At 45.7% G+C, this 26,886-nt stretch overlaps 1 protein-coding gene across 4 annotated transcripts; it reads left to right on the top strand.

Moving 5' to 3' along the window:
• The first annotated feature begins 129 nt into the window (after positions 1–129).
• CSNK2A1 (casein kinase 2 alpha 1) lies at positions 130–26,886 on the top strand. 4 transcript variants are annotated; one of them, XM_006030507.3, is made up of 13 exons: positions 130–845; positions 13,888–14,099; positions 15,518–15,629; positions 16,363–16,464; positions 16,923–16,973; positions 17,721–17,780; positions 18,716–18,799; positions 19,349–19,459; positions 20,401–20,502; positions 20,965–21,065; positions 21,777–21,925; positions 23,592–23,678; positions 24,496–26,886. In XM_006030507.3, the coding sequence occupies exons 2-13, from the start codon at positions 13,999–14,001 to the stop codon at positions 24,609–24,611; spliced, it is 1,176 nt and encodes a 391-aa protein (XP_006030569.1). In that variant the 5' UTR covers positions 130–845; positions 13,888–13,998; the 3' UTR covers positions 24,612–26,886. The 4 variants fall into 4 exon arrangements, with proteins under 4 accessions (XP_006030569.1, XP_025067980.1, XP_025067981.1 ...); XM_025212195.1 differs by having other exon boundaries at positions 130–849; XM_025212196.1 differs by lacking the exon at positions 130–845 and adding an exon at positions 1,914–2,181.

The raw sequence follows: 26,886 nt of genomic DNA, 5'->3' as shown, positions 1-26,886 counted from the left end.
CGCTCTGAGGGCCACGAGGGGGCGTGGCCAAAGAGAAGGGGCGCGGCCAAAGAGAAGGGGCGTGGCCAGCACTGGGGGGGACCCTGCAGAGCGTGTCCTCTGCACGGGGGGGGGGCATCTCCAGCGCTACTGCCTGGGGGTCCGTACGGAGAGACCCTGTCTGTCTCTATTCAGTGAGGTCTCTTTTTGGGGGGTGGGGGCTGTTCCCCACTCCTCTCCCTGTCATGGGGTCATCCCTCCCTGATGGGATGAGTAGATGATGCTCCCCGTGGACTCTCTCAACTTTCGGGCCCCGGCCGTGCGTCGCGATCCCGTGGCCGTGCGGACGGCAGCAGACCCGCGGTGGCGCGCAGGTTTGCTCCGTCGCAGCTTGGCGCGAGGTTGGGGTGTCAAAGATGCTTGGGCACTCGGCGTGGTAGGGCGCGTTTCGGGCTCCTTCCATTCATTTCCTCTCGCGCTGTCGTCACGTACAGTCGCCGGACTTGTCTAAATTCGGTTGATGACCTCGTGCCTGAATGAGTTAGAAAAAGTGGCTCTGAAAGTGACGTTGTGAGGCTGAAGAATCGACCCCCTTTTGAGATGACTAGCGGTGATTCTCGCCTTCCCGAGAGATGCAGTTTGAGGCCGTCTGCAGGCAGGCGGAGACTGCGTCAACTCTCCATCAGTTTACAGTAGCTCAGGAGCAGGAGGCTCTTTGTAGGTGTAAGGCCTAGGACTGGTCTCCTGAGAGCGAGCGAGAGAGCTCCTGAAAGGTGCAGAGCCACATGGTGCTGGGACTTCAAGCAGACCAGATCAGCCCACAGGTTGTGTTGGGTTCCTTGATGCGGACCCCAAAAGTGGCATGGGTAGGTATGAGACCAGCTTCCATTCGTTGTGCATCTCTCCCTTCTCTTGAGACACCCTTACTTCAAATAAGCATATCCCCATCCCGGCTCAGATGGAAAGGGGATAGTTCCCTTCAGGTTCTGGTAGTTCTTTGTGGGTTGGGAATCCTCCTCTTCTCGTCCTGTGGCAGAGATGGGATACGTTACCTAAGAAATGAGGGTCTAACCTTTGTCTGCTCTGTGGTGCAAGTGTAACCTCTTGGGGTGGGTAGGGGTAAAGCTTTGGTGCGTACATTGTGGAGTGCAGATCGTAACAATTTTTTCGCGCCTGTCTTTCTGAGTGAGATGTTTTCCGTGGGGAGTGACCTCTTTTTGGTGGTATCTTATAATGGTGATGAGGATGTGCGCTGGGAGAGGTTTGGGAAGATGGTTCCAATGGAAGATGGGCTGTGGTCGGAAGAGGGCAAACTGACTACAGTGGAGAGTTGGGTGGCAAGTGTGGCAGGGATTAGTTTCTGGTCAGAAGGAAGGGGCGTGGTCAGATGAAGAATTGTTAGAAAAGATGTTGATGAAGCAGGGAGAGCAAGGAATTGCACTTCGGCAGAAGACAGTGTATTACTGTATTGGAAACAAAGGGATGACTAGATCCCTCTGGGAACACAAGTGTGTGAAAAAGGAATAAGGCAGCGGGTGGAGTAGCAAAAATGAGGGAACTGGATCCTTAGATGGTGACTAGAGTTTAGCAGAATGGGCAAAAGGATTCATTTTATGGGGTGAGAGATGGGCTTGCACATTTGCAGAGAGGAGAAGGTGGCATAAACTGAGGGTGAAGATACAATCCCAGAAAAGGGGGGATAGGATGGTGAATACTGTCATAAAGATGTGATGATGAGAGTAGAGGAAAGAGCTACTTTCTGAACTCTGAGGGTTTGCTTAGTCTCTGAGAGTGTGTGTGGGGAAAATGGTTGTCAGACATGAAAGGAAAGTTGGGGGCGGGTGTGGTTAAAGATGGTTAAGATCAGAGCTGTAGTAAAAGGAATGGAGATGATGTCGTGTCCCTTCCCCCCCCCCAGTTTTATCAAAGAGAGTAATCTTGTCCTTTTTACTTTCCATATGGTCTTTTTGGTCATCTTTTCTCTTCTTCCACAGCTTATCTCCTGTTCTTTCCACCAAGTGTGCCATTATTCAGGTAAAGAGGAATTTCTTCTGTGAAACGAAGAAGAGTGGCCCTCAACATGGTGGTATATTTGAGATGGGGACTTATTGCTGGGTATGGAGGCTATCAAGATTTGTCATTTCTTCTAACCAGCAGTGCTGACTTGCTTATATTATGGCATCTTCCCTGTGGACTCTGCAGGTGGGAATGATCCCTTAGGTTTTACCTGTCTTAGTGGTCTGGAGAGAGATGTTTTTTTCAGATGGTTAGGCTAGGAGGGACCTTGAAGACCTAATCAGATCACAAGGATTATCTAGTTTTCTTTGTAAGGAAACTTTTTGAGTATTATGCATATAATCATGATATCTCCTATTCTAGGCGCCTCCAAAAGAGCTGGCTTATTCTGGAATGTGCAAAAACATAATGGAACAAAACATTTATTGCAATGGAGGAAATGAGAGCTTACCCTTTAGCTTCAGGAAAACTGCTTTGAAGAGGAGAAAGTTACTTTCCAAATACTGCTCTTGCGAATCTGTTCTTGCTGCTATTTATATTAGACTCCATTCAAACTTATCTGCCAGATGCCAGTGTAGAAAGACTTGTGAGCAGTGGCGTGTCAGTGTGGTCCTAGGGCCAACAATTCAGAAATGCCTGGTACTTTTTAGGGCAGTAGGCGAGCAGTAAAGTGAAGTTGACACAATATATGATTCTCTGCTGTTCACAAGGTTCTGGGCAGTTGTACTAAAACCCGGCATTTTGCTGGAAAACAGAACAAGAGCAGAAACATTAGCTCTTTGTCTGGAGATGCAGGACAATGCTGTGTTGGTTTGTCTCAGTCTTAGAAGATTCCCTGTGCAGTCAAGTTTATGGGTGTGCTCTGCACAAATCTAGTTCAGATATTTCTTCTGTTCCCAGAAAAAAGCTTGTTTGTCAGAAGCCAGTGGACTGTTTTCCCGTGTCTTGATAACTGATCCCTAATTTTAAAGGAGTGTTACTCTTTTCAACAAAGTATGGCTTGTTACAACAGACACTCAAATTTAAGTCACTTTGTTCATCTCTGCAGATGAAATTTTACTCATTAGGTTTATATGCAGTCCTTCCTGATGAAGGCTCAGGCGGCTTACAGAAAAGAGGAAAATTAATTATCAAACGAGTGAGGGAACAAAATGGTAGAAACACAATTATTTATAAAGCCAATAGAGTATTAAAATAAACTCTTAACAGCTGCCCTCCTTTTGCTGTGGAGCATGGGGGCCCGTGATCTAGGGAGCATACCAAAAAGAAAGGGAATTCAGTTTTCGCCCTGGAAAGAACTTTCCTTCCACCCTGACCTGATCACTTGTGAGATTGGCCGTGAGTAACGGTAGCATGATCTCTCCCAACTTCTGCATTTCCGGAACATTTGGGTGTGTCTGGAAGGAAGCAAATAATTCATTCTAAAAACAGTACACTGATGCAGCTCAATTCACCTCATGCTTATTATGCCTGAAAAGGAATAATGTGAACATGGAAGACAGCTTGTCTTTGAAACAGCCGTTGGCAGTGCTCAACTTTACTTTTGTTTTTATTGCTTGGGGTGGTAGGGATTGACTTCAGCATTCATATCCCTGTTGAGCTGTATGGAACTGTGAGATCAACTAAATTCACAGGGTTTTCAGAGTTTCAGAAGTACTCGCATGAACTGCATAAACTCAGGACAGCCTCATGACTACACATTTCCACTACCTGCTCAGTCCAGGAGATGGACCCTATCTAGCAGTAGCTGTGTAGATCGAGTGTTTCTTGTACTGTGTTAGTAATGCAAGAGCTGGCCTTTAACAGATGCTGACTAACAGGAGCTGGGTTTCTTCCCTTGCATTTAAATGCAAGTTCTCTGAAGTTCAGACATGGTCTGTTAGGATGGAAGTTTTTCAGGGAAGGATGTTTTTGCATACTGCATCTCCTGCTTTAGGCACTGGGACAGATATTCCCTTGCTGAGTTTTATTTTATTCTTTTTCTTGGTGCTGTCTGAGCAGTGTTGAAAATGGTTTGCGGTCACTTGTTTGTCTTGCAGCCTACTTTTGTCCATATGCTGTGGCGCATTTTGTGTTGCAAAAAAATCTACCCATGTTACCCACTGGATAGGTACTGACTCTGAGGCTTTCATGAGGGGAAACAACCATGTGCAATACATGCGACTTTTTTCCCATTTGACTATGTTGGTATTTGCCACCTCTGTCTATTACGTTATCATATTGGTTAAAAACTAAAAATACATGAAAATAAACCACACTAGTTAAAATAGATCCAGCTTTGTCTTCTAAAACCCGCAGAGAAATCACTCTCCATACATAATAGGGGTGGGGGGAGAATCAGCTGAGAGAGTGCATATTGGTGTTCCCTTAGAGCCTATTTACTAATTAATGACAAGAGACGTCCCCCCTACATAGCAACAGTGACTAGGCTGGGTGTGACTTTCCACTGGACTGGAGGCCCCTGCCAAGCAAGCCAGTGAGGTCAACTGAAGATTGAGTGCAGAGGTGCTAAAAGAGATGCATTTGGTAGCCGTGTTGGTCTGAGACAAAAAGAAATGCAAAACTCTACAACTCTTGGTTCAGAGATGATTGACCAACTAAGAAGTAAAAGGTGCTGAAATACTTCCCTTTCTAAATTTTAGGGAACAGTTGTTAGTTGTTGCCAGAAATTTTGAACTGACAAATCTAGAACTGTAATCCTGCCCAAAGCCCCACAGAACAAGCTTTGTTTGGTGGGCTATAGAGCAAAAACCAGTGCTTTGTACTGGAGTCTGCACAAGTACCCTTGCTTTGCTGTCAGAATCCTGGAGGTTTTTTCATGGCTCTTCCAGCCTTTCATACATAAATTGTAGCCTTCAGTTGTCATGTATGCCCTAGTAGTAATAGTGTGACAGCACAGGTTGGTACAACATGGAGTGGAAGGGAGAAAACGCCCATGTTGGAAGTTGGGGAGGGGGGTGGACTAGATGTGAGGTCCCTTCCAACCCTAATTTTCTATGATTCTATATGAGAGAGATGTTGAATATCACTGCTGTCCTTTACACAAATGCTTGTATGCATTAGTTTAATAACCTTTATATTATTTGCTTAGTAAAAGCTTGTTAAAATGGTATTGAGTTTCCTTTCTACCAGTCTTGAGTGATAGCATTAACATCTGTATTTGGAGGGTGACTTGGACCAATAGGGCTATGGTTTCTTGCAGTCCAGTCCAGCAGTAGGCATGAAAGAGGTCTGACTTCAGTGAGACTATGAGGAGTGGGACTCTTCACTATGAGAGAGAACTCTGGTTAACCACGCTTCAGGTAAGCTGCGTAGACCGCATCTAGAATGAGTCTTAACATCTTTGTCCAAAGAACAATTTTCCTTCTTCCACTGCAGCTGACTCCTGTTGTTCACTGTGATCACACAACAGTGTACAGACTTGGCAGTGAGATTTAAGGGAAAGCCAAAGTACTTTTTGGAGAGTGTACTCCTGGAGTTATTTGACTACTCTATGTAAAGTATGTGTGGGGAGGGGAACGGGAATGAAGAGAACTTTCTGGCTGCCTACAGCCTCCCACTGTCAGAGCAGTTTCCAACTGGTTTGGCTAGAGTACATGTGCAGGGCTGCTCCTGTGTTTTCCGGGGGACAGTTGTTCAACTGAGCTGAGGATCTTGGAAACTGCTTGCATTTCATGGAAATGTAGGTCATGAGATGCTCTCTGAAGATCAGCAGGCTAAGTGCCTCGCAGAACATCTGGGAGAGAAGGTAGTGCTTTCTCTACTTTACAAGTGGGAAAACTAAGGAAAAAATAGACTTGTCCTTGACAACAGAGGTAGCGAGTATCAGGCATTGCTGCATAGGAATTCCTTGTTGCCTGTCTTGCGGTTTGTCCACCAAACCATAATGCTTCATTTCAGCGGGTTACCTTGCCCATAACTAGACACTGGTGGCAGTTCAGCGGAGACAGCTGCACTGCCAGGGCGTTTGCGGCCTGGTTGATACTTTTGGTGTCAGTTTGAGAGTGCCTGCCAAAGTTGGAATTATTCTAGATTTACTCCTAGTTGCTGAACTAAACTTTTCCACCATTTTCAATTAGATCCGATCACAATTCCTTTTGAATTTAAATTGCAACTTGATTCCTTGTTTCCTGAATCATTAGAGGATGTCTGAAGTCCTTCTAAAATCTGACTCATTACTTCCCCGCAGCTGAGTGCTGCCAGCTGTTTGAAAGGAAACTGGAGGTAGTGTTTGTATACAACACAGCTTGGAAAGCAGAAATTCCTTGGGAATTGGACTTAAACTTTTCTGTTGCTATTAGGTTTGGTCGTCTTTTAATGTCAATGAAAATGGTATTTTGTTTGGATTTTAAAATCTGATTTTTCAACTTGACCTTGCCCTTTTAGCATGTATTTGTACTCCTGGGAAGGATGCAAAACATCAGTCCTAGTAAATGCAAATTCATTTTCATTTCTCCTTGGATTAGGAAAAATCCAGAATGCTTCAGTCCTATATGCATGCCAATAAGGTCTCTAATGCTACCTTGAATTTGACTCTAATATATACCAGAGCGATCGCCAGTACTTCCGCTGTTATATACAAATAGGTCTTCTGAGTACAGAGTGAAGTAGAAGTGTTACCTCTGTTTTGGCCAGATAGTAATCTAAGCTGTGTCTAGATCATTTATTCACAGTAACACCCACCTTGTGTTGGACCCTTTCCAGGCACTTGAGAAAAATGGTCCCAGCTCCAGGATGCTTTCAGTGGTTGGCGAGAGGGTTAAGGGAGCAGTGATGGTCAGTTTGATTGTATGTCAGCTCAACCTTCTGCTTTAAACAATCCCAGAAATTCAGTGAACGTAATTAAACGTTGCTTATTTCAGAAGTGGATCTGAGCCCTGAATTCTGAAGGATGATGGTTGCCATCCAGTGATGCAGCAGTTGTCTCTGCTTAACAAACCTGCTGAAAGCTTTTTGACAGTTGCTTTTTAGGACAGGAGTGATGGCAGTTCATCCTAATTCTTCACCTCTCAGACACCAGGTAAAGAGTGGTATTTCATATGCAACTGCCTGTTTGTTTTTTTTCCCAGCCCTATAAAGGCTGCAAGAATTGAAGCTGTTAATGAGCTAACATTGGGAGTGTAGGAGTGGGTGTAAAGTGTTTGGACTCATTTGAGCAGTCTGCTTTTTGCACCCATTTTCTTCTTTGGGAAGAGAGAACTTCTTGCAGGTTGTTTCCAGGACCAACAAAGTGAGGGGCAGAGTTCCCCGGGGTCTTTGGTGACATCGTTCTGAAATGGGCTGTGCTAATCCTGTTTTTGGGGGGATGTTTTTGCCAGTTGGATTGGTATGTTATTATGGGATGTTCTGCAATGGGCATGTTGCACATACTATTGAGCAGTTTGGTGCTAGTCTGTTCTGGTAAATTTGGAGCTCTCTGGCAATACATCTGTGCTGGGGGAGGAAGGGATAAAAGAGTGCTGTTGTTTATTCTCTCTAAGGATCGTTACTATTAAGCGAGGTTTGTATCCATGGATGCCGTAGGTATACAGTAAACCTTATCCAGAAAGGTCACTAGCTGGATAGCGGGCGAGAGATTCCTCAGTCTGCTGGGGAGCTCTTGGCTTCTAGCTCAGTTAGCATCGGTGTAACCCCTCTTCCTCAGCGTGGCACTGTTCATAGGTGATTTTGAAGGCTCTCGTTATGCTTTTCTGTAAAGAGGGCCCGAAGCCAGAAAAATTTCCATTTAAAAAGAAAAGGTATGTCAGTACCTTAGCTACACTCTGCCTGAAATATTTTTTTTTCTAAAAATGGCTTTTAAAATAACCATCTCTAGACCTAAGGATAGTACTGTTACTTCATTGGGAACTACCTTTTGCTGTCACCTTCAATGGAGTACTTCTGTTGGGGGAGAGAGATGCACGGGAAATATGTCTTTGTAAAAACGTGATGCTACAAGTTGGTGCTTACATAAGCTACTTAGGAGGCAACGACGAAGTTTTCAGACCTTCACTGTAGCCCGGGGGGGCTCCAGTACCCTGGCACTTCTGCCAGCAACATCTGGCTGCCTTGCTTCTCTCTCCTCCATGATGCAAGACGGTCTTTATAACCGTTCTGGATTTCCTTTTAGTGTCTGGTGGTGATAGCAGTGCGGGCTACAAGTCAGAGCAGTGTAGCTGGTGGCACTGTTCTCTGTTCTGATGGGGAAGTACTGCTGTTGTGTGCTATTCCTAAGGAACAGTAAGTTCAAATACCTGTTGAAACTTGGTGTGCACCAGGAACGAAGAGTGACCTGCCAATTTAGGTACTATCCATGCTTCAGCTTGTGATTAAATCATTTAGATGACATGGATGCGTCTACCCCATTGTAGCTTTCCTATAACCAGTGCCATGTATTGTGTCCTGTTTGCAGCTGATTTAATAGCTCCTCTTTTCTCTCAGCTCTTTGTGCAGCAGGACATCCTGGAGTGTACTGCTGCATATCCCTCTGATGCAACACTGCATTTGTTCCATGTACTCTAGCGTCTGAGGCATTGTGGGAGAGCTCTCCAGATTCTCCCTGAATGTTCAGGCATGGTTACACAGGTGGATGTGTGCAGATACACAGACAGGATGGTGCTGGTAAAGTGCCCTGTGCTCACAGACCTTAGTGGGTTACGTGCAACTTGTTTAAGAGATCGTGCTGTTTTAATCGGTGACAACATTATAGATTGAATAGCATGGATAGGGGCCCTTGGTCTGCCTTCCCCTTGCTTTTGTCGGTAGGTTTATTTGCTACTTTGCTTGAAGGGAATGTGCTCATCCAAACCTGGAAGCATAAATGATGGACAAGGCTGGGGGTAGTGATGCTGTTCTTGCACAAATGAATAATTTATATGCTCCATTTAGGCTCCAACTGCACTCAGAGTAACTGGATTTTAAGCCATTTCATGACATACATCTGATCTCAGTTCAGCTACTGCTGTTCTTTGTACATACTGCAGCTCCTGCTATGGACCCTGCTGTATTTTGCATGCTCGCTTCTACCGCACTACTCAGCTGAATTCAAATCCGTCCCTCCTGGCCAGGGACCTAAATCAGCTGCTAAATTTGCCCTCTCAAGAATGAGGGTGGAATATGTATCAACTCCCCCACAGTTCTTAATGGGAAGGATGAGAATGTGACTGCTGATTGCTTTTAGCTTTTAAGCAAATGTGAGGTGACTTGCATATAAAGCCAGAAGCTACCTCAGCTGTCATATTCTCTCATCTCTCCCCACATAGAAGCGGGGATATAAATATATGTGTTTGTGGATGTAGATAGCCTTGTGCTTCCAGGAATTGTATGTGCCACTGTCAAAAACCACCCACTGTAGCTTCCTGAAGATACCTTCTGAGCAGTCCTGCATGTTATATGCCCTGTGCTAAGCTATATGACTTGTGATGACATCTGCTGTGAATGGTAGTGTTCTTCTCTCTTTTTTTCCCCCCAGCAAAATAAAACCATCTTTAGGATTTTTCTTGTATTTAAATTAATCTTTATGCAAGTCTTTAAAATACCCGAGTCAGTTTAAACTAGTTTCAGGTCAGCAAGCAATACAGGGCAGCACGCTAGAAAATGCATCTATAAAATTCAAGAATATTAACCAACTAAAATAGTGCTAATTAGGTTTGCATGGCCTCTCTGCATCTAAGCAACTTGCTTGCTGGGCTTCTAATTTTATCTTTCTAGTTGCCAAATTAAAAGTCACTGTCATTCAGCTGGGAGGGGGTAGGGCAAGGAGAGGATGAGTACAAATGAACTGGTTCTGATATGCAATGTATCTTCGTGGTTTTCACTGTACTGAGTGCGTAGTAGTCAGTTTGCAAATCTTGGCAATGCAGCATGTCAGGATTTTTCCACCTATGGGTGCTTGTCATTTCTAGTTGTCGGGGTCATGCAGAGCTGCAAGAACTTTGGGTCTGAACCGGTTGCTGCCTAATCTTCTGCAGTAATAGTTTGTTACAGAGAATAGCACTTTTCCTGCTGCTTATTTCCAGACAGTACCATCTCTTCTCCATTCTCCCTCCCCCTGGAGTGCCAGTCTGAAGTGCTGTTGTCCTTATTCTCCCTTTTTTAGAAGCCGCAGGCACATCTCCGGTGCAGGTGTTGCTACAGCAATGCATGCTATTATCGCCTTGAACCACCTGCCCACCTCCTGTGTGGTATGAGCAACTGTACAGACCCAGGGTAGAGCAGTTCTCTATCCAGGTCTGATGATGGCATAGTCTCAATGGAGGGTCTACACATCTGGAACTTGCTTCTTCAGTGTGGCATAACCTAAACTCACCGTGTGTCAGTCTGCTGGACAGGGTTTGCTGATAGGTCTCACTGCTCAATGGAGCTGTGTTTCTTTTGGTCTAATTAATAGGAGCCTGTGCTTTTTTGTTAGGGGGCAAAAGGTTGTGTGCAGCACTCAAATCATTGCTGCAGCATCCACAGTGGTTTAGGGTATAAACATGGGAGCAACTTACCCTGAAATTAAAAAGGGCAGGGCTGTAACTATCCAGTAGATGCTCTGTAGGAGCTGCCTGTTGCTCCATTCTTGTTCCTACATCAGTGGAGGTGAAGCTTCAGTAATTTAGCCCTATCTAATCAGTCTGTCCAACCTGCTCTTGAAAATATCCAGGGATGGAGAGTCCACAGCTTCCTAAGCAAGCTGTTCCCATGCCTGACCACCCAGGGCTAGGGGATTAAATAATTTGTACAAAGTCTAATCTCTCCATGTCTGAACTTGGGAGTCATGGTTCTTGTCTCCTTAGATTTTGAACATCACCCTCATCGCCATACTTCCAGCAGCATGGAGCAGTGTATCTAGGACCTCTTCTGCTTCTGTCGCCCTTCTGTCTGGGAGTTCTTGCTGTACTTTGGCTCGTGGTTTGTTTCAGCAAAAATGGGGTCACGTGGCACCAGGAGTAGATCATGGTGCAGTTTGGAGAGTTAGATCCTGTTGCAGTTGTTGGACCAGGTCTGGGAACAGCGCCGTCTCCTGCGTAAATGGGCTTCACCCTTGCAGTGAGGCAGTTCCTTCTTGCTAGAGGATCAGAGAGAGTTGTCAGCTGCAGTTTCTATATTACATTTAGTTACCCTGGGACCAGGTCAAGTAAGCATTCAAGAGTCCTGGGTAGTTCTGGTGGGAAACTCAACTAGAGCTGTTGTGAGTAACCGGTCTTTCAGGTTAGATGAATGTTAACCATAATATTTAAGAGTTAGAATTTTTCTTTGGCTTTGAAATAATTTAGTCTGTTCTGACTCATGGTGATGGGTCATGGCTGTGGCATCTCAGTTTATAATTAAGTGAGGCCAAAGCTTAATAGTGGCTGACTCTTACTGAGTCTCCTTAATGAGAATGTAGAAACAAGGCAATGCTCAGAAGAAGCAGGATGAGGAGAAATGCTTAAAAAAAGAAAATCACAGCAACAACAATAATTTCATTTTAATTTGAATGAAAGTTATCAGTCTGGAAAGTGAAACCTCTTGTTGGTCATTTTATTTAGAGTCTAAACTTTCTATAGTCAGATGATCCAAATGATTTTTCCAGCTGTCCCAGTTTGTCACAAGCTCCGGAGCTCCTAATTTCAAGCAGACATTTTAAAGCTCTGAATAGCTCTCGGTCATTATTAGCATCACTAGGGCCTGGTACATGTCATTTTTTTTTTTCTTGTATACCTGGAGCGTGCTCTCTTTCTTGCTGCAGCAGCACACAGTAAGTGTGGTTAAAGTAGGAAACCCTTATTCCCTCTGCTGGTCTAACTAATTCCTAGTCTCACATGGGAATAGCTGAACTGGCTAAAGCAGCTGTACACTTGCATTCACACTGGGAGTTGCCTGGCTTCACCTCGTCTTACAGTGAAAGCAATGTGTTTTGTGTTTTTAGACAAGCCCATGTGTGGGTTAGGCCCTCGAAAGCCCAAGAGCTGAAATGCTGGCTGAGATGGAAATTACATGCCACAAAGTGAATCATTGTGGTCATAAAAGCGGGGCCTCTGCCTGGTAACCTACATAAAACACTTGGGTGTGCCCATTTTGCAGTGGGTGAGCTGGAGCAGATCATAGGTGACAAGCCGTTGGGACCCAGGGGATGAACTTCTCTTACTGCAGACTCAAAGCATCAGTACATTTGTTCCCTTGATGTGTCCATAATGTCTTGGCTGCGCTACAGGTGATGTACGTCACAGGCTCTTCCTTGAAGAGCTTGCACTCTTGATGACCTAAAGCATCATTCGCTGTTTAGTAATTGAACTGTGCACAAAGCTTGATGTTCTGTGACTTTTTTTTTCCCCTCTCCGTGGACGGAGATTGGCTGGATATTGAAAAAAGTCGGTGTGAGGCTATTTTGAACGAGGGCAAGAGCCACCTGTTTAAAGGATGTTATGCCTACTCTTGGGTTGAGTGCTTATGAGAGCTGGGATAACACATGGCAGGCATGCCGGATATGCTGGCTATGTTTACTGCTCCGGTTTGTCCTACCCCCTCAACGTGTCCGCGAGGGTATTTGTTCCAAATACAGACTTAGGCTCTTGGCAGAGGTCGGAAAAAGAAGAAGTTGCTTCTCAAGCCCCATCACTTGCTTCTTCACCTGGTGCATCCTCTTGTTTGTAGTGTTACAGATATTGTTATGCCCCCTGCTAACTTTCACTGCATGTCCTGAAGGTTTCTCTCACATGGCTCAGCCAGGTCACACTTAATTCTACCTTTTCTGAAACGTGCACCTGCCGTTTTTTCCTGGTAAAAGAATACCAGCAATACTCAAGGAAATCCCAAGATTAAATACCATCTGCCCACCATGGTTCCTTCCCCTGCGTTCTTTTCCTTGTGCTGGTGAACCCAACCCTTGGACCACTTTCCCCCTTTAAATGAGTTCCTTGCTACTCTTTTTCTTCCATACAGCTTCTCACCAGTCTTTGCCTCTCCTTCCTCAATACCATCCTCACCCTATTTATACCCACCCTGCGTAGCTGCAGGCTTTCTGGCTGGCCTGCTAATTGTAACAGTGGTTAGCCCCAGGCCGCCTGGCCCTGTACGTCAGGCACCCTGCTTCAACACTGCTAAAAGCTTTGTACTGCTGGTCTCTGCTTTCCTTGACACTTTTGCAGTTGGTGGAAAATAAACTAATCACTTTTCTGGAAATTAAGTCACTTTGTCATTAGACTGGCTTTGGTTTGGACTTCTGGAGTGAATAAGGATAAAGACAGCATGGAATGAAAAGTGAAGTGCTTCTTCTGTAGTCTGTCTTGCATGTGAGGCCGTACGTAGTAGTGGAATAGTAAGTGCATTGAGGCAAAAGTAGTTGACAGTTGTGTCTGTATGTGTCTTGCAAAGAGAGAGAATTTCTAAGGTGAAAATACAAAACTTTAATACTGTTTTTACAAAGTTGTGGCAGTTAAGGTTCCCCAAGCAGCCTTGTAATTCTGCCTGTCAGCCCTTCGTATTGTGCAGTGTCACTTATCAGTGCATTGCAAATAGATGGCGTATCCCAGTTGTGCTGTCTTGTAGTGTGAATAAAAGGTAGTTTGGCTCAACATCAAGGGGCTTGGGCATTGTTTCTGGACCGGATGGATAAGAAGCTGGGTATTAAGTGTGTTGCTTTTCAGGACCAGGCTTAAATGGGAGGAATCTATCTGCAGGCTGTGGTGGCTCCTACTTGGATAGTTATCTTTGCAACCATACCTTAATTTTTTTTCTCATTTAAAAAAAGCGAAAGCATTGAAGCCGCAGAAACGTATGGCTTAATGCTCCTTCCCACTTGTGAGAGCAGGCATGTCAGTTTTCCACGTCTAGGAGAATGTTCAAGGCCCAGGGCCCATCTCCGTTTCTACTAGATGACTTCTAACGATTTACTTAAATATTTTTATACTACTTTGAGATTATAATCTTTCTTCATTTTGTCTGCAGCTGGAAAAATCAGAGCCTGATCCAAGGCCTTTGCCTTGTGTCCAGCTTTGAGATTGGAGGCTACCAGAAATCAAAGCACCTGAGAGAGCTCCACCTGCCAACCTGTCTGACATGTCGGGACCCGTGCCAAGCAGGGCCAGAGTTTACACTGATGTAAACACACACAGACCCCGGGAATACTGGGACTATGAGTCGCATGTTGTCGAATGGGGGTAAGTGTCCCCACTTCTTGCTGACTCGCCAGGCAGGGGCTGATCCTTGTTCAGACTGCCTGGGTTGTGTGTTTGGAAAGCTCCCAGTTCGAGCCTAGGCTATCTTGCAGTTTGCTAATATCCTAGCAGTGGCAGTTGTTAAATTTTAAACTTTGTAGAAATAATGTAGTGTCCTTTCATTGTCTGAAAGTTTGTCTTGCCAGCATGTTTAGACCTCCTAGCAGTTCAAAAAAGTGCCCCCTCCTTGGTTTGATTTGAAGTAAATAGCCTTGTCAAAGGGTCAGAAATTTACCACCCCACTATAAAATTTCAGTTTTGTGATAAGGAGCTAATCTTTACTGTCCTGGGGAAATAATTTGAAAAACCTTCATAAGATACTTGCATGTTAAGTAACTGAAGAGACTTCTAGTAGGCTTAACAAAAAACCTATATGCATCACTTTATAGCTTTCTTGCTCAGCTCTGCAAGCTGTATATGTGGTTTTTCAAAGGCACAGAGCATCTAAATTGAAGTTATAACTAAAACCTCCCAGGAATCAGACAAGGCTCAGAGCTCAGCAGTGCTGCTTTTATATAGCAGGCTCTGGACTATCTTGGTCCTACCCTTATCTTTGCTGCAGTGTCTGACTTCTTGAATGTACATTGTCTTCTGAGCTTCAGCAGCAGCATACACTTAGCCCACTTTAAATGGGAGTTTTAATATTTACATTTTTGGAGCTGCTTCCAAGTAACTCGAATCAGTTGTGACAGTCTCCATTAACTTGATTATCTTGCGAAGCACATGGAAGCCACATGTACAAAGTCTGCTGGAAGGGCCAGTCTTAACTGAACTACATAGCTCTTTCCCAATCCTCCACTCGGGAAAACAGACTGATTGGACACTGAGCTGATATTTTTTTCTCCTGTTGGAGAGGAAGCTGATCAGCACAGTGTGGATTTGATTCTTGTGAAGAACCTTGAACAGACGCTTGGAAGGAGGTCTGCTACCCACCAAAAGGTGCCCATCGAGCTGTGGTAGTGAAAGGCTTTGTACACTGCCTTCCCAGCAGGCCTCCTGAACAGGAGGAGCCGCTTAGAGGAGCAAGAGGCCAGCTGTCTGCAGGGCCCCTTCATCCTCAACCTCTTGTTGATATACGATGAACTTCTGTTGAGCGAGAGCTTCGTTGGGCCAGCTTCACTGAAATGGGCAGGCATCAGCTGCTCTTGGTAGCCACTGAACTGATTTGAACTTGAATAGACTGTAGAAGGTGAGGGTTAATATTTTTCTATCAGTTCTTAATCGTTTAGGATCTTTCTGCTAGACTGACTAACTAGAAGGGAAGGTGAGGCAGAGAGCTGGTGTCCGTAGAAGTAGCGTTTTATGAATGACAGTAAAGAGTGACTTACCTCTTTTGGAACTCTGTGGCTTTCTCTCCGCAGAAATCAAGATGACTATCAGCTAGTTCGGAAATTAGGCCGAGGCAAATACAGCGAAGTGTTTGAAGCCATCAACATCACAAATAATGAAAAAGTAGTCGTTAAAATCCTCAAGGTGAGTCAGGGAACCAGAGAAGGTCACGGTCTGTACCTGGGACATCTGCGTGGCTTTCAAGTCCAGGACTGGGGCCAGAGCTCCTTAGATGTCCTAACACAAATGGCCACGCCTCTGGAAATCTGGCAATGGAAAATGTCATCTGTAGCCTTTGAAACATTTTGACTTGATAATAAACTCACCGTAGTCACTATCTTGCAAGCCCTGTTTGGTGATCGTTTCGAATACCAGCCTGTAGGACATCTGTGTTAACAGCTGCATCTGCTTCCATGCTGGTCCATCCTTCCCAGGTGCTGCTCCATGCTTCTGTCTGCTCCCATGGCTTTCTTGCCATGGCACTGAGGAGTTCAATCTTGCAGTATTAATTGGTGAAATATTCTAACCTGTCAATATCATGAGGGGTTAGAATATCATTATATCATGCCGGTGGTCCTCTCAGCTCGCTTGTCACGTGGTGCTAGTTATGTCCTTTTGTGCTGCCAGGTTACATTTAGACAGCTAAAAATACATCCGCTTCTCCATTAAAACTTTCACAGAAGAGTCGCTGGAGCTGTTGAAGTTGTCGTATGACTGCAAGTGGGAGGAGAGACTGTTTTGTTATCACTTCTAAATCCCTAAGGGCGCCGCATCCTTTACGACAAGGCAGTCCTGTTTGCCACCTGGATGCGGAGCTGTTGTTTTCTGTTAATCTCATTCTCACTGGAATGCTTTATTTTACCGTTTTCCCTTCTAGCCTGTAAAAAAGAAGAAAATCAAGCGTGAAATCAAGATCTTGGAAAACTTGCGAGGTGGTCCCAATATCATCACCCTTGCAGACATAGTAAAAGACCCTGTGGTAAGTATGTGAGGGGCTTGCAGGGTACCCTGGGGTTAATGCCAAGGTTACTGGGCTTGACTACAGCACTGACATGGCCTCGCTTCGTTTTTCTCCTACTTTGAAATCCTGCTTTTGAATGACTTAATCTGATCAGCCCTTTAATCAGATTACTGGTTTTCGGAGGGCCCTCCCCCCTAGACCATGTCTTACTATTGTGGACCAAGGGTCTGGAAGCACTGAACTGAGATGTGTTAATTCATTCTGTAGATGTAGGGCCAGTGCACAGCAGTGCAAGCTGCAGCTTTACCCTTGCTGTCTGAGTGAATCCCTGAAAACTACAAAAATGTGTTCATTGTTAATGGGAAAGGGCCATTATTGAAGGACTCGATAATAGAAATGGCACTACTGCCCTGAATACATGCAAAGGCTAATTATGTCAAACATCATGTGGCTAAAGACTACTCTTTCTCTCCTAGTCCCGGACCCCTGCTTTGGTTTTTGAACACGTAAACAACACAGACTTTAAGGTACGGTGAGAGATCCGCTTGTATTTTTTTTCCCATTTAAATCTTTCTCAATGGGGAAAGACTAGTATCTCTACCTTGGGCAAGTTTTTTAAGGGTAGTTTCCTTTTGACACACTACCCTGACTCTTGAGGAGGCTGAGCAAGGGCAGAAGTTGCTAATTTGCCCGTTCAAAATGATTTGGTCATGGAGCTCTTACTAGTAGCTATACACTCTGATCCCACATCTTGCTCTGCTGCTAGACCAAGCACTTCCCACATATCAGGAGGCATTACAACTGATTTGGACTGTGGTTTCATTACAAGCTTGCTTTGGCTCCCAGCATGAGACTTGATCTGATCCCTCTCCTTAACTTTTATTTGTTTAGAAAAATGCCTGTTCCCATAGCTTTCCGCTGCTCTGAGCACAGGGACTTTGGTGCTGCTTTGCCCCTCCCCGCTTCGACCTAGCCTCAGAGAAGAATAGCTGTGTAACACCATCTGGAAGAGCTCTCTTAATCTTGCAACGATCTTTCCCCTCTTTGAGAGCCAGCACTTCTTATGACACAGCATTTGGAAAGGGTTTTGAGGTGCCTGCAGCAAAGCGGGGTAGAACTGTGCTTTGAGAGTGGTGTTTGCATTGAACCTAGGTAGTGTGAACTATGTAATTGGATTATGGTGGGAGGAGGAGCAGGGAAGTCTGAATGAGTGGGGGAAGGAGGCTGTGACCTCCTTCTGTGCCTAGCACTGAAGTAATGCATTTATCTTGCAGCAATTATACCAGACGTTAACAGACTATGACATTAGATTCTACATGTATGAGATTTTGAAGGTAAGCATGTGCTGTCTTGCTTGTTGCCTGTTTTATGAGATCTGTTTATACCTCTGCAGTTTGCCTCTGGGATACAGCCCCTCAGTGCTTGGGGTGACTTGTTAGGTATGGAAAGAAAGGAGGAGGCCCACATAAAATTAGGGTGGAAGAATGGATGCACGAATTCACATGAACCTCCTTGCCATGGTTCCGCAGCAGATGCTGGCTCTGCTGGGAAATAGAGCTATAGCATTTGAGTGTAGAGAGCTACATGATAGACTGTTCCAAATCATAAGGTATAAGTGTGTTGTAGCCTATACTAGTGGAAAGCTGATAGGAAGCTATGATGGGCTAGCTCCTACCTGTCAGTGACCTGAGCTCATTTGCTGCCCATATCCTTTCTTCCTTAGATAGGATAGGGAATTCTTTTTATTCCTCCTATGTTTTGAGAGAGCTAGGTGTTTGGTCCATAGTGCCTGGTAGCCCTACCCTTAGGGGTCCTATTGAAATTCCACTTTTATAAGGAAGCATGTGAAGTGAAGCTAGGGACATTGGGCCCACTCCTGGAGAAAGGTATTGAAAAGTCAGTTCTAGAGAGGTTTATTTTTCTTAGCGCATGAGGTTTGGAATAGAATAGGCTTATGGTAGTGGTCAAGTCTGCTGTGTGGCAAGACCGGGGTGCATGCTGAAACAGTTACACACTGGGTTTGAATAAAAAGCTGTGCCTCAAACATTTCTATTATCTGCATGAACTTTAAAGATGGTTTGGGTCACACATCTGTGCTGTTAACAAGAGTGACTTTCAGCTGGAGCCCCTCCATCCCAAGACTGGGGCCTTGTGCAGGGATCTCAAGGAATGTCTCATGGTGGGCTTCCACTTCAGTTAGAGTGGGTGCAAAATGAGACTGCTCACCTGTGCTGCTGATAACTTTTCCTTTTCCATGTGTTTTCTTCAGGCCCTGGATTACTGTCATAGCATGGGGATCATGCACAGAGATGTCAAGCCTCACAATGTCATGATTGACCATGAGCACAGAAAGGTAAAGGTGGGACCTGGGTGGGTTTCACTCTTGTGTGAACTCTACAGCACCTCCTTCAGGTCACTTCCATGCTGTGGCAGTGCTTCCATTATTTGAGCACATGTAAAATGAAATTCTATAGGCTGGTTTTTCTTAAACTTACTCATATAGGTTATACAGAACTGCAACTGTCCTTGGCCCATGGAAGACTGACCTGCTGAGACCCTAACTTAACACAGGCAGTAACACATTAGGAAGCACTTGCTTCCTATCCTGTGACTGTGGAACCAGAATTCCATGATGTGGTTGCTCAAACGGTTTGAAGGATGTTGTGGTGGAAAAGGTGCTGGTTAAGTATTTTCAGCACAAGGAAAAAGAAAGTGCATATGGTGTAGACTAACCCTCTATCAGGAAGTTACAGAAATATTCATTATCTCGTTTCCAGTTGATAGGGAACAGAGAACTTTAGTCTGATATCCCACACAAATAAAATTGTCCAGTATGTGATTTATAGTCATTGGTGAGCTGAGGGAGACTGCGTTAATTCACTTCTTCCTATTTCATTTCTAGCTCAGGCTAATAGACTGGGGTTTGGCTGAATTCTATCATCCTGGTCAGGAGTATAATGTCAGAGTGGCTTCCCGGTATTTCAAAGGACCTGAACTCCTTGTAGATTATCAGGTAAGAATCCCAGGTTCCTTGTCTTTGTCTTATACGAAAGGTCAGTTAGACCAGGAAATTCAGATATCTAGAGATTTGATGTAGGCAAGGTTATTTGGGTAGATATGATATCTTTTATTAGACTACCTGAGTAGATGGCAAAAAGTTCTTAGCAAGGTTTTGGGTGCAGTCACCCTTCTTTAGGCATAGGGACTTTCTGTTGGAGTTTAAGAGCCAGGAGGATTGATTCTGGGGTGTGGGGCAAAACAGCTGTGTAGCTGAATGATGTTAGGGTCTTTGGGAGAGCTAAGAAGCTACAGGCCTGCATCCTTGATTACAGAAGCAAAAGAAGGTACAGGGGCCAAACTTGCATGGGTGCACATGAATCAAACTGGACCTTGCCTTATACAGAGGGAAACTAATATGGTGCAGCCTGCTAAATGAAGCCTTAAAAATAAATCCTATGAAGACAACTGCTGCAGTTTCTCAGCTACAGACTGGGAAGACACCATTTATAAGATACAAAGTGTTTCCTGACCCAAGGGTCTTTTCCCTTTCAGGGTCAGATTAACTCCTTGCCCTTCTTGGGGAGGAGCAAACCACTTTTATAATCTTGCCCGTCTCATGTGGTGTCTCTGGGAACCTGTATTTAATGTCGGTCAGTGAGTTCTACAATATGTAATGCTAGCGAATGTAACAAGCTACGGAAGGCCTGCGGTTCCTCGTCAGTCGGATGGAGCTTAAGACACCTGCCACTATTCTGTATTAACTACCGCATCCTGTTCTGAACAGCTGGAGTTTGACTCAAGCAGTAATGATTAAGTTGAGTGAGCATGTTTCATTCTTTGTTCTCAGCCTGGTCAGTTGTCCTGTGCATCACGGAAACCTCTCTCTTCAACACAGGAGTCACTCAAGGAGTTAGCTGACCAGAAAGAGTAAATCATGCCTTTGCTTCTCTGCAGATGTATGATTACAGTCTGGATATGTGGAGCTTGGGTTGTATGCTGGCCAGTATGATCTTTCGAAAGGAGCCATTTTTCCATGGCCATGACAACTACGATCAGGTGAGTGCTAGTCTCCATTCAGTGCACTGTGGTTCGGGCCTCAGGTTTGGAATTCTGGCCACTGCAAAAGACTGGAGGAAGGTTCCCCGTGCCAGATCTGGATATTTGACGGTGGGGGAGCAGTGGCTTTGTTACTTGCCACAGCCATGGGCTCTGCCACAGCAATCGACAGTGCAGTAGCTCCCCTGCTGTGAAATTTTGGGCCTGTGTGGAGCCCCAGGGACCAGATGACATGGCCCCTTGACTGCTCTGCCTGCTTTATACTAGCCATTGGGGTATCTCTGCAGTGTTTGTGTTCCTTCACAGCCTGCCAACTGGGAGCCACAAGGCCATCCCAGATTCCAGTTGCAGTGTTCTTGAATACTGCTCAGGCTATGTAAAGGGTGAAATGATGGCTTTTTCATACTGGGTCTAGCTCATCCTCCTTCTGTGATGGTGTATTTTTCTGTTGTTTGATCCTAGTTGGTGAGGATAGCCAAGGTGCTGGGGACAGAAGACCTGTATGACTACATCGACAAATACAACATTGAGCTGGATCCACGTTTCAATGACATCTTGGGCAGGTTAGCCAAGACCTATTGCACATGATCTCTGAGCCCTTGGTAGGCCAAGTAAGGTTGTCTTCTGGCAACAGGATTTTTTGTTTAGACCCAGGCCACTGTCTTGGAAAGAAAGCGGTGCTGGGTTCCGTAGCAAGGGATACTTTCATGTGCCTGGTCCAGTATAGTAGTCCTGCCACTGACGGTCCCTCTTGCAGATGTAATCAAGGATAATGCTGAACTTCAGGATGTCATCTAGGCACTAAATAGACAGCAGGTGATGGAGCATGACTAAGCAAATGCTGCCACTTTCCACCTGGATATTTTGGTGGAGAAGCCAGCACCTTTGTCTCTGGGAATTCCAGCATAGCAGTTTGGCACTTGGGAGTAGGTGGATTTGTCCTATGAAGTGCTGACTAGTGCAGTGATGCTCACCAAACAACACACTCCATGTGAAGGAGACAGTAGGGAAATGATGCTGGGGTTTAACTCCTGGGAATGACAATGTCACGGCCTGAGTCCAGGGGCTTGAAAAGAGTTGTGACCGTTGTGCCACCAAGCGGTGGAAAGCTGTGCTGCAGCAGTGGTTTGGTCACATTCGGTGTCTCTTGGAATAGCAAGGGTATCGGTTGGGCACAGAACCTGGCCAGCAGGCTTGTTTAAAAATCAGTAAATCAGAAGCCATTCAGCCGTGGTCTGTCATTCTCCCTTCATCTGACTTCTCTCCGTCTGCAGGCATTCCCGTAAGCGATGGGAGCGCTTTGTTCACAGTGAGAATCAGCACTTGGTGAGCCCAGAAGCTCTGGATTTCTTAGACAAGCTGCTGCGGTATGACCACCAGTCACGACTGACAGCTAGAGAAGCCATGGAACACCCTTACTTCTGTAAGTATACGCTGCCTCCTGTCTTGCTGCTGTTTGAGCTGCTCTTCTGCCACCTGCCAAGGCAGTTTCTTCTGGTTTGTGCTGATCTCTGTGGTTGTGAGGAATGCTGTAAAATGAGGCTGACCTCTGGGACTGCCTGTGTTTGACTCTAGAAGATGGGATAACACCCCCACCACTTATACAAGCCTGGACTAGTGCTGAGAAAGGGGAAGTGCTCCCAGGAGAGTACGGGTGAGTGCTCTGAATGCCACTGTCAGTCCAGTGAGTCAGCTGCCCTGGTAATGAAGCCTTTTAGTGAGGCTGCTTTGGTGTCAGCCTTGTGATGATTTCAGCACAGATGCCTGATTCCTCATCTATGTTTCAGTACAACCAGATGAATGTGCCTTGTTGGGTAACAGATCTGCCTTGTCCCCTTTTGTTGCTAAATGTGTAGCCGAGTGAATAGCACGTGCAGTTTTTTTTCTAATTTCTGTTTGGGCATATGGCAAAGTTCTCAAGCATATTTGTTCTCCAAATAATTCTTGGTCTGCAGATTTTTCATGGCAATTTGCAACAGTGTGAAGTACGAATATTTGTCTTAGCCATATACCAGTCGCATCCTTCTTGCGGTGTCAGGTTGACTTGTGGAATTAGTCATCAGTGCGAGCTGAAATTTTTTGCACTGTAAAATAAATGACTTGAAAATTTGCTTTTGGCAAGTGTTTGAACTCAATAGAGCTCAGTCTTTTTGGCCAGCGAGCCAGATGGGCAATGTCCAGGCCATCCGCCAACTGGATCCAGGTTGAAGGTCCCAATCCAGCACCAGTCGTGGCAGGATCCTATCCGGCCGAGCAGAGCGGGGCAGGGCATCCTGGCTCCAACCTGGCCCTTTGTGGGGAGAAATGGTGCATGGCCCACCCCTAACCCAGCCCCACGGAGAAAGGGGGCATGACCTGGCCTCATCCAGCTGTGGGAGTAGCGGGAGGGGGCATGACCTGGACCCAACCTGCTACGTGAGGCTCGGTTTGTGAATTTGGCAGCAGAAGAGGGTGGCTGTATTTATTGCCACTGCTCCCTTGTGATCAAATTTCCTGATCCATGGGCAACCCCGCAGGCTGGATACCTATGGCTCTGTGGGCTGCAGGCTGGAGATTGAACACCCCTGTTAGAGTTAAAAGCTTTTCACGAGCACTTTGGCACTCACTTCCCACAGCTGGGAAGCATGGACAGTAATACCAGCTGTTTGTAAAAAGGGAAATTCATGAAAAGCAAGCATTACCATGAGGCTGTGCTCCAGTGCAGACACTCTGTGAACCATGAAGCCCTGGGCTGTGTGTAGAATTAACCTTTTAACTTCCTCTGTTCATTTGGGAGAAGTCTAGTTCTCCAAGCTGCTAATTTTTTCCCTTTCCCGTCTAACTTGGGGATGTTTTTGCCCCTCTGCTTTTTTTTACCATCTTTCAAGCACTTGTTGAGGCTAAAGAGTGCTGCACAAATGCAGTTTGTTAGTGGTCAAAAGCGTCAGTTCCCACAGAAAACGCAGCACATTTTTGTGAAGCAGAGGGCAGAATTTGATACCCAGAATAATCTGTTGTGCAGCCTTGCAGTGATTCGCTACGTACACACACCGCATGCAGGCCTTGTGCTGCCTGGCAAACCAGAACCTAAACCTAGTATGTTCTTCCAGATCCCATCGTGAAGGACCAGGCTCGGATGGGCTCGTCCAGCATGCCGGGAGGCAGCACTCCTGTCAGCAGTGCCAGTATGATGTCAGGTCAGTTCCAGCGCAGGCTGCTTTTGAGAGGTGCTGCCGCACTTGCTGCGTAGGACGGGACCAGGGCTGAATTCTACACCTGATGCTTCTAGCCTTCAGCTCCAGGGTGTGAGCTGCTAAGGAGCGGGCTGTGGGGGGAGTTACAAAGGGTTGGAGGGAAAGGGGGAAGATCTGCTTATTGATTCATTGCAGCTTAACCTGACTGTTCCCTGCCTGTTCAACAGATGGAAGTTCCCCAGGAGTGAATGCCATTGGGATAGGTTTGAAAGGTGTAGGTCTATAGGGGCAGTGGTCACAGAGCTGTGCATCTGCTCTCAGATGATGATAGCTCCTTACAATCACGGACTAGGTACACGCATTCAAAAAACCCATGGCAAAATCGATTTAAGTTGCATGGTTTTCTGTAAGCAGTGTAGTTTAGATCAGTAGTGAACAAATGCCATTTGCCCTTTGGTAGGAGGGGCAAGTCTCAGACTTGATTCCACCATTTTTAAACTGGTCTGTGTGTGCTGAAGTTCTGTTCTGTTACGGGTATAAACCAGTTTTGTGAGCCAAACGTCTGTTGTGGGTATAGACTGGTTTCTGATCACTTATACCAATAAAAGTGTCATGTCTGCCCCTGGCCATGGACCCTCCGGAGCTTGGAGACCAGTGAAAGCTCTTTAGGCACCGCTTGTTCTTTTGAAAGCAGTGGGAATATAATAATGTTACCTCTGGCCTCTAAGTATGCATCCACCGATTTTATTTTTATTTTTTATTTTTTGTGTGTATTATCTGCCACCTCTGCTCTAAGTCACACAAAGCTGTTTTGTTTCAGGGATCTCTTCAGTGCCAACACCTTCGCCCCTTGGACCCTTAGCAGGCTCGCCAGTGATTTCTGCCACCAACACCCTGGGGATGCCAGTTCCAGCTGCCGCAGGAGCTCAGCAGTAGTGATGGTTTTTTGTCTCCTGATGCCTGAGTTGAGTCAGGTGGGGAAGAGGTTTTCCCCTCCACCTCTCCCCAGGACGCAGCTCGCGCCTGGCCGGGGAAGAGGAGGGGTTGGACCGCTTCGGAGGCACTGTGTCTGAACAGTTGCTTGTGGATTTATAGTAGTTCAGTCATTATATAAAAAAAATTATTATAGGCTGTTTTTTTTTTTTTTTTTTTTTTTTTTTTTTTTTTTTACTTGAACTTTTCGTAACTCAGGGGAATCCCTGAAAATACCTGAAGAAGGAATATTTCTCGGACAGTTTTTTGTTTGTTTGGTTTTTTTTTTTGTTGGGTTTTTTTTTTCCCCACCCCCCACCCCAGACTCCTCCTCATCGAGAATAAAGATGAATCAACTGCGTTTCCAGGCCGTTGCATCCTGCTGGAAATCTCTTCTCTTCATAGTCCCACCATTATTCCTCCACCAGCCTACACCATGGGGGGATTCTCCTGTGCTTTTCTCCGGAGGCTACCAAGCCAAGTTTTGACAAGGCCGGGGGAGGTGGGTTTCTTAAAGTACCGATCACTTTAACACCATATTCTACATATGACTCAACTGGGGTACGTTGAGGAGACAACTTCAGTTCGTAGCAATGGTCAAAGTGTATAAGTGCAGATAAGGCTTCAAACCCTATTCTGTCCCGTGTGAATTATGTCTCCCTAGGAGCTAACCAGAATGCCAACTCACTCCCTTGCATGTAATTTTAGTCTTAAGCATAACGTTACGGATCCAGTGGAAGTCCTTGCCATCTCCCAGTAAAGGTGCTCTAGAAGGGGGAAGCTGTACCCTCCTCTGTACCTTCCCCCCCACATAGGGTTCTTCCTGCCAGCTGCTTGGCTTGGAAGTCTAGCATTTATTTGTTACTGGGTATATTGTTTTTAAATGGCTTATGCAGATTTCAGGCTGGTGGCTAGTTAAAGAGCTGGGAAGATCAGACTGCGCCAAGTCAGATACTGTCTTCACCCACCACCCTCTCCCTCACGTGCCATGTGGTGAGAATACCGGTTACCTCAGTCTTGTAAATATGCACTGAGAGGAAGGAGCGAGCAGACTCTAACTTAAACTGAAATGGTAGACCTGTAATTGTGGACAGATATTACCGTTAACGAGTAACAGGAAAAAACAAAACAAAAAGGCACCCTTGTTCCAGCCCTGCTACCCCTTGCTGTGTATATATACTTTGTCCTTCATTGTGAAAGAGCCAGTGTTGGAATTCTTTGGTGTAAATAAACATTTGGTTTTATTTATCAAGGTTAGATTTAAGTTCCCTGTGTAGAGGTCTCGCTGGGTTGGTGTTGCACACTTCCACGCAGGGGCGGCCTTCCACCCTGCACGCGTGGGGTGAGGCCACCTCCCTACTCACACGCACCTTTGTACGATGTGTTGTAGTGAGCAGTGCAGAGAAGCCTTATAGAAGCATCACAAGCCAAAGTATCTCCTGGGATAAGGATCCTTTGCCATAAAACTCCTTTCGTGTCTCAGCCAGGCTGGGATTGGGGACGGAGAATCGCGTCCCCGTTTTTCTTTCTTGTGCATTGCTGTTCACTGAAATCAAACCACTTCAGCTGGCCGGGTGCTGTACTGGAGAGACTTTGTTAAGCACAATGGCACCCATCACTTCTGGACTCCTCTCCTGCCCTCAGGCCGTTGCAGCCGCTGCGTGTTCTGGGCATCGAGCGCACTTCCAGTTCCCACCACAAAACCTGAAGTTTTGGTGTCCCACTCCCGCTTTGTCTTCTGAGCATCTGTCCCTTGAGTTTCATCTTTTGTGGGGGCTGTTCCCTTGTCTTTCTTCGTTGCTTCAATTAATTCTGCAAGGTAGGACAGCTGAGTGTACAGGCTGGATTCCACCAAGGTGAGAGAAACCGGACGGCATGGAACCCAGAGCCCGCTTTCCACAGGGACCACCTAACTGGAGCGATGAATTGTAAACTGCATACCAGGGTAGCTTTCTTCTCCATGACTTCATCCGGTGGAAATTTATTGTAGTGAAAACCCTCTTTTACCCTAGAATGATGTGAAAGTTGGACCATGTTGACTGTTTCCTTGATGTGCAGTAGCTTGGGAGCACCGCGCCTGGCAGAGACGGCAGGCAGTAGTTTTGCACTCGGTTGTGAGCTACACAGGACACTTCACCGATTTTATTTTTTGCATTGAAAGCGAGGGAGCAGGGTTGCATATCCAAGTCCTCGGCTTCCTCCCAGCTGAAACAATAACGGATAAGTCTGGATCAATGCT

Source organism: Alligator sinensis, unplaced genomic scaffold (assembly GCF_000455745.1).
Source record: "Alligator sinensis unplaced genomic scaffold, ASM45574v1 scaffold1032_1, whole genome shotgun sequence".
Classification (NCBI taxonomy): domain Eukaryota; kingdom Metazoa; phylum Chordata; order Crocodylia; family Alligatoridae; genus Alligator; species Alligator sinensis.
Note: the sequence above shows the minus strand (reverse complement) of the source record. Positions and strands in the feature narration are given on the sequence as shown.